The 7,763-nt window shown below is 52.5% G+C and overlaps 1 protein-coding gene across 1 annotated transcript; it reads right to left on the minus strand.

Moving 5' to 3' along the window:
- Positions 1-315: 315 nt before the first annotated feature.
- On the minus strand, positions 316-1,677 carry LOC107116268 (apelin receptor-like). The gene has a single exon (XM_015418167.1). The coding sequence runs from the start codon at positions 1,675-1,677 to the stop codon at positions 502-504; it is 1,176 nt and encodes a 391-aa protein (XP_015273653.1). The 3' UTR covers positions 316-501.
- Between the last annotated feature and the right edge of the window lie 6,086 nt (positions 1,678-7,763).

Genomic DNA, 7,763 nt, shown 5'->3' on the forward strand with positions numbered 1-7,763 from the left:
AGGGACCTGCCCAAAAGCGCGGGTCGCGGAGGGAAACCGAGGAGGCCGAAGCGGCCGGAGAGGCTAGCACCAGAATGAAAGCCAGAGTCCGACGGCGCGGGGGGACGGCTCGGCCAGGAAGTCCCACAAGCAATGTTCCCTCTAAGCTGCAGAGTTCTGTGAGCAAAAATCCTACTTTGTGAGCCACTGGCATTAAAGTTGGTGATTTGGCTGCTGCATTAGTTTGCTCTGGAGCCGTCCTTCCTGAGCTAAGACGAAAAATGTGTGAGACGGAGGCTAAAAAACTGAGCTACCTCACACTAACTCAGCTTAGAGGGAACATTGCCCACAAGTCCAAGTGCTGCTGGGCGGGAGAACCCGAAGGCGCGCTGCCGGGGAGGGGCGCCCAGTCCAAAGTCACCTGCCCCGCGCCGCGCGTGTCTCCTCCTCCCGCCAGTTCGTGGAGCCGAGTCTGCGCCTTGGGGAGTCCGCGGAGGGGAGGCGTGGGGTCGCGCGCCGGCCCTAGACTTTGGTGCCGAGGGAGGGCACCTCGGACTTCTGCGTCTGCCCGCTGAGGGTGGAGGAGACGGAGCCGGCCTGGCCGCGGAGCGCCTTGCGGAGGCCGAGCAGGAGGAGGCAGTGGGCGCGGAAGCGGCTGTCGAAGAAGGCGTAGAGGAAGGGGTTGAGGCAGCTGTTGACGTAGGCCAGGCAGGTGGCGTAGGGGTGGAGGCGCGGGATGAGCTCCTGCAGGGCGCAGGGCAGCGGGAGGAGGCCCACCCAGTGGAGGACGTAGAGGCTCTTGAGGAGGTGGAAGGGCAGCCAGCAGGCGGCGAAGACGGCCACCAGCGTGACGATGATGCGGAGGAGGCGGCGCCGCTGCTTGCCCTCCTCCTTGCGGGCGTGCTGGCGGAAGTGGCGGCTGACGGTGGCGCCGATGCAGCAGTAGCAGAGCGTCATGAGCAGGAGCGGCAGCGCGAAGCCCAGCGCGGTGGTGGCCAGGCTCAGCGCCGCCAGCCAGTGGTCCTCCTCGGCCGGGCTGGAGGCCACCGCGCTGAAGTCCATGTCGCACTCCAGGGCCGTGAAGTTGTCCGGGCGGCGGCCGCCGGGCCGGGTGTCGCGCAGGAGCAGCGCCGGCAGGGCCAGCAGGCCGGCCAGCAGCCAGACGGCGGCCAGCGAGAGGAGGGTGGAGGCGCGGGGCCGCGAGGAGGAGGAGGAGGAGGGCGGGCGGCCGGCCGAGCGCGGCAGGGCGTGCACGATGGCCAGGTAGCGCTCGAAGCTCAGGCAGCCCAGGCAGAAGGCCGAGGCGAACATGTTGAGCAGCACCAGGTAGCTGCTCAGCTTGCAGAGGGCCGAGCCGAAGGGCCAGTGGAAGCGCAGCGCCGTGTAGGCCGCCCACAGGGGCAGCGTCACCACGAAGGCCAGGTCGGCCAGCGCCAGGTTGCCGATGTACGTATCCGCCGAGCGCCGCTTGGCCCGCGGGCCGCTCCACACCGTGAAGATCACCAGCCCGTTGCCCGACAGCCCCAGCACGAAGACCAGCATGTAGAGGACCGGCAGGAGGGAGAAGGACACCTCCCAGTCCGTCTCCGCCTCTTCCCAGTGGCACTGCAGCGCCCCGGCGGCCCCGCCGCTCCAGTTGCCCGCCGGCACCCCGTCGTAGTCGTACGCCAAGTCCTCGTACTGCGGGTGCGGCTCCATGCTCCTCCTGCTGCTGCTGCTGCAGCCGCCCCCCTGCGTCCCTCCAAAGCACCCGGCGCCAGGCAGGCAGAGGCGACCTTCTGCGGCAGCCCCCGGGTGGGAGAGCTATTAAAGAGGGGGGCTCGGGAGACACCGCCCTCGCCTGCCAGGCGGGGCCAGTCCCAGCCCGGGCTCATCCCAGCCCCCTTGCCTCCTGGCCTGTCACGGGGTTGGGGGTGGGGGAGCAAGTCTGGAGCGGGGGACTCCAGCGCCGCTTAGGGAGTGTGTCTGCTCACTGGGGCTTCCCCGCCCCCCTGGGGGACTTGGCAAGCCTAGGGAGCATCTCCGGTAAAGAACCAGCCCGGGAACTGGCTGGGTAATCCCTGGAGCAGCCGGCTCTTTCCCAGCCCAGGTGACAGGAATTGCCCTGAAGGAGAGGCGTCCCCCCATCCAACCCCTCCTGCTCATCCACTCTCCTTCTCATGGCTGCTGTTGCTAAGTGGGGAAACGGGGCACTCAAAGGAGAATTTTCCCAGCTGCTGCTTGGACCCCTCTCTGTGCTGGGCTTGTCCCTTTGGACTTTCTTCCGTGCACGCTAGAGACCCCACAACTCTGCCATGCACCTAATGCTGCCTCACAAGCCCCACAGATCCTTCTGCACAGCCCCCCTCTCTGTCCACACACTAGCTCCTACTCTTGAATGCCCCATACTTTGGCATCTGCTATGGAGAGTCCCATATTTCTCCATGCACAGGTCACACAGTTCACTGCTGCCATGCCTTGCACCCTGTACAAATCCCCACATCTCTGGCACAACTTCTTTCCTATTTCTGTTCACCACCTTGTGGCTTCTTTAAATAACAACCCACCCACCCCCTTCCCAAGAAAATTCTGCTTCCACTGTCCTGTTCTCTGCTGAAGTCCATTCTGTGTACTCCTATGTATCCCACACCTTTGCACAGTTTATGACTAGGAAACAGTGCTGAACATATGTCCCAAATGCACACCCAACGTACTCTAGCCTGTCCATAGTTCTATCTCAGTTAAAAGATATCTTACTGGAGGGATAACAATAGAAAAAATCTGCACTGGAAGTCTCATCCTCCCCCAACTTACGTGTCTTTGGGTTCTTTGTGAATTTTGTGCCTTCCATGGAGATCACAGCATTTGGTGTGAATCTGCCTTAGTTTTGCACATTAGTGTTGCATTCATTTCCTCCTTCAAAATGCATAAAAGTGTTACCTCCCTTTCTTTTTCCTGCACCTGGCCACCCCTAAGCATCTCATCTATTTTTCATAAACGTCTGGTCCCCAATAGGCCGCTGCACACAAACTGTTTACAGTGTGCAGATGGATGGCATGCAGACAGAGGCATCCCTGTCAAAAAGCAAGGCAGCAAATTTGGGGCACCAGAGGGCAGAGTGGTAGAAAGATTTCACCCATGGGGCGCTGAGACATTCTTCTGCACAAGCCCCACTGAAATGCATAGGGGCTTCGTGAAAGCACACTTGCTTTTCATTTTAACAGGGCTTGTGCAGAAGTTTTCCCCAGCAAATCCTGCCTTGTGTTAATTGGAAAATTCTATGTGAATTTTCTTATGCAGGCACCAGAATGTCATACGCTGGCCCTGCATCTGGGTGCTGAGCTTCTTGGTTGCCACTACCCACTCCACAGCTACCTCACACCTCCAAGGACAGAAAGACGATTCAGAATCCCAGGGAAGAGAACAAGGGAGACCCCTGTTTAGTTTTCACTGCCTTTCCTGTGGGAATTTCCCAGGCCAGATGCCCCATTCATTGGGAAGCGCAGTGGGCGTTCAGCTGCTGCCTCCCTATGGGAGCACCACAACCTGGGGCTGGAAATTTTCTCTTATGTGCAAAGGCAGAGGTGAGAAATACAGATATTGCCATATCGCAATACACACAGACTACAGGCTTGCATCCGTGCACTCTTGACACTGTGCATTCACTTCCCTACATGACTGTGCGTATTGGGAGGGAGCATTCCCATGTATGTGTTGCCAGTGTTTAGGAGGGGGGTGTAGGGGAAAAGAGCCACTTTGTCAACCTGTCCAGATGTTGCATCCTCTCTCTCAAATTTAGTTTAGTGAAATGCATTCACCCACTGAAAAGGTCCGTTTCCTTTGGCTTCTTTGTACTCTGAAGTTTACTCACATGCTCGCTACTGTAAATGGAACCTGGCTGGATCAGACCAAGCGTTTGTCTAGCCCACTGGCAGCTAGCCACAAGCAAGACATGAAGGTGATAACCCTCCCCTGAAGATTTTCTCAGCTTCTGGTGTGTAGTGGTATACTGCCAGGAAGTTCTGTTTAGCTGTTGTAGCTAACAATTACCAATAGACCTAAGGCCTGCCATAAATCTGTGCAGTCATCTTCTGACATTAAGCCAATTTTTGTAGCAATTGATTTATACATTAATTAGGCATTGTGTAAAGAAAGAGATCCTTTTCACAGAGACATGTCTTGTGCATACATAACACACATTCCCAGAAACACGCAGCCAACTGACTATGACACAACCCCTGAAGATTCCTTTGTGTCCTAGAGGACCAGCTCTGCTGCGGGGGTGGGGTGGGGGCATGCCAGTTTTACCCACAGGGATCACACAGCAGAAAGAGGCCAGCAGGGTCGTCTCTCTTTCCTGGGGTCTAGGGAGAAGTCCAGTTTGTTTTCTTTGGCCTTGCCAGGTGTTTTTCTAAGGCCTGCCAAACTGGAATCTGCAGAAGTGGAGACTGATAAGTGGTGTGAAGAAAGCAGAGTTTCCTCCTCCCTGCCTGTCCTTATCGGTGCTCAGAGCAAAACTGAAGCCAGTGCATTTCTGCAGCTGTAGTTCCTCAGTTTCCGTGGGATGCCTGGGCAGGTGAGATCCTTGCACATACGGCCTCTGTTATCACCTGGGGTGGTGAACAACCTCTGTTCTTTTATATTGATTTAGTTTGAAATTGATCTGAATATGTTTTCTTTTTTTTCCCTAAGAACACTTGTCCTAAGAACACTTTCCATGGTGTAAACCCCATTGAATAAAATGGGACTTGCTTCCAAGTAGACCTGCCTTTAACAGCAACCTGCTCTGCAGACATTAGCTGGCGGTGATGCGTCTTTCCACACCATGGAGAACTTCATCTCCTGATTTCTTGCAGATCTGCATGTTGTTTGAAGGCACAGAAACAAGCTTGACCCCTTCCCGCTACTTGGCAACCCTGTGCTGTGCTACAAGCTAGAATCAATCTTGTGAAGGCTGCAGTGACCCTCTGTTTATATGTTATAATCTCTCTGCATTCCTGTTGGCTTTGAGCAACTTTTGTTGTGTTTTAGGGTGGTGGGGTTTTTTTTGGATTCATAGATCTGATCTTTATCTGAAGCAAAGATCATGCATGCAGCTGGCAAAGAACCTATTTTTGTATTGTAAGATAGTCCCTGGCAGGGTATAGTAGGTCAGTGTTATAAAACACTGAAGTGGTAGAATTTGAATTGGGGGACAATAAGGCTTTAAAAGATACAGGCAAAGAGTGTAAAAATGGTCAAATGTACCAAAAAGTGGCTGGAGACCCCCCAAGAAAAGTTGGCCTGTGTAAATAGATGAAAGACATTAAGCCTGGGATGTCTATTTTGTGGCCTTTACCTGTTGGATATTATTATTGTTTTACTATTTGTTTTACATTATTTACAGCCTGCCTGTCTCACTGAGACTCAAGGCGGATTACACAGAGCGAGTTGATACAATCAATAGGACGGGACATCCCACAAACAGTGTCATAGGATTAGGATGCAAAAATTAAAAACAAGTAAAAATCTGGAACAAAACTGAAACAAAGCACAAGTATTAACATGGGTCCTGATCCCACGCAGAAGTAGCCGTGTGATAGGCACGAATGCCGGGCAGATTTTAAGGGCGCAATCACATGGGAACATCTGGCAAGCGTTCCGCACTCGTCGGCAACCCGTTTTGCTTCGCCGAAGAAGCAGAGTTAAAAAATACCGGGGAAAGTGCAGTGTCAAATGGGTTCGCAATGGGCCGCAGACAGACTTCCCTGTGTGATCGCTCCAGCACGCTCCCATTGCGTCGGTGATTCCTCATTGAAGCACACCGGAAACACGCAGCGAGGGGGAAAAACTCGATTCACCTGCCATTGTATCTGATCATGCAGTGGCAGGTCAAATGGCTACGGCGCAAATAGCCTCAGTCCCCCCCCCCTGCATTATCTGCCACGTGTGACTGCACTCACGGTTCACTAAACTATGAAAAAATGCCTAATAGGATGAGACCAGTGTTCCCTCTAAGCTGAGTTAGTGTGAGCTAGATCACACATTTTTGCCTTAGCTCAGGAAGGAGGGCTCCAGAGCAAAGTAATTGACACAGTAGCCAAACTGCTTGCTCACAACTTTAATCCCAGTAGCTCACAAAGTAGAATTTTTGCTCACAAGACTACACATCTTAGAGGGAACATTGGATGATACAAACCAATACTATACACAGCACAGGAAATCTGGAAATTGTTTACCAATCTCCCTCCTGCCCAATTATCACGGCCCAAGATTCAGTCCTTTTGTCATTCTATGTTTAATTGAAAGATAACAAGATAACAGGTTTTGCTGGTAAGAAGTAAACGACATCTTACAGTTGTGGACTAAGTTGTATGAATGCCAAATCACTGAAGATACAAAAGGCCTGGTTAACTGCGTTGGTTTGTAGAAGATGCCTTTATCCACCTGGTTTGCATCCAACCCTTTGCCTCTTCCCAGGCAGGTCTAAAATGCTGACCTGATTTGCAACTAGAGCCTGACTTCTCTAGTGTGGTTACAGGGCTTAAACTCTATAGATTAGCGACAGAGCATGGGATCTCTGTACTGTTGGAAACTAGGTGCTTCGCAAAGCTTACTATTTAGGAAAGTTAAGTTGTTGTGCGCATAAGCCCAAGTCTTAGCCGTGACCCACCCCCCTTTTGTGCTGAGGATCCCTTTTAAAGGTCAGGTTATCAGAAATCTGATCTTTAAGACAGTTAACATTTTCTCTTATGAGAGGACCAGGAACATCCTGTCCCCTGGCACAAAGTCTGCGGAGGCTGGGATGTTGCTTGTTGATAAACAGGGATTTACAAATTGGATCTGGAGCCTTGGGAAGGGGCAGTGCAGGGGAGATGGTTTATTTACAGAGATAAAATGGAGGAATTTTTTCTGCCACCCGGCCTGTTCCAGAAAGGTGGGGGTGGGGTCCTCTGAGCTTGCCAAGAACCATTTGGGAGCAAGGTGGGGCCCCGTTTGCACAAGGTCGGAGTAGCCAGTGCCTGCAGTCTCCGTAGGCAGTCTGCCCAAGAGTTAAAATAAGAAACTGCAGCAGCTCTTCCCCAGCCAGAAGCTACCCTGCTTCTGTGCTTTTAACAGAGAGGTTTAATGTGCAGAAATCAGCAGGGAAGCTCTCCGTGGCATTGGGCTCACTTGCTGATTGCAGAAGATCCTTGCAGAAGTTGAAAGGACCAATTCCAAAGCGGGTGATGCTTTTGGGGGTCTTCTGGAAACTGCATAATACCATACGATAATTATTAATTACAAAGACTGGGATGTGCTGCTGCATAGTTGAAAAGCCCGGTCACTGTAATTCATTAATAATTATTGTATGGCATTATGTGTAGTATAGCCAGGAGACCCTAAGATTGTCTGGCAGACAGAAGTTCTAGCTCTTTAGCATGTACCAGTAGGTGGTGAGCAAGACTTATTTTTAGGCAAGAGACAATTCAGAGGTAGTTTGCCATTGCCTGCCGGTGTCATGGCCCTGGTATTCCTTGGAGGTCGCCCTTCCATTATCACCTGAGAATGTCTGCAGAACGAACAGTTGTTGAAAGGTACAAGAGCAGATGCCAGTCTAAAAGTTGGTACCTACAGCACAAATAAGTAACTGCTGTGTCTGTTATTATGTCAAACCCAGAGCTGATTCCAGGGTTTTGTGGGTTATCAGGGAGGGGACTGGTCTGCCCCTTAGCAAGAGCGCAACGTGCCTTCATTCCCACCCTCCCTGCCGGTCTTCTAAGCAGCAGGAAAAGTAGGTCCAGGATTACCATGTCAGGATGATTAGTTCGTAGCCTTGTCAAACG

Source organism: Gekko japonicus, unplaced genomic scaffold (genome assembly GCF_001447785.1).
Source record: "Gekko japonicus isolate JY-2015 unplaced genomic scaffold, Gekko_japonicus_V1.1 scaffold1928, whole genome shotgun sequence".
Taxonomy (NCBI): Eukaryota; Metazoa; Chordata; class Lepidosauria; order Squamata; family Gekkonidae; genus Gekko; species Gekko japonicus.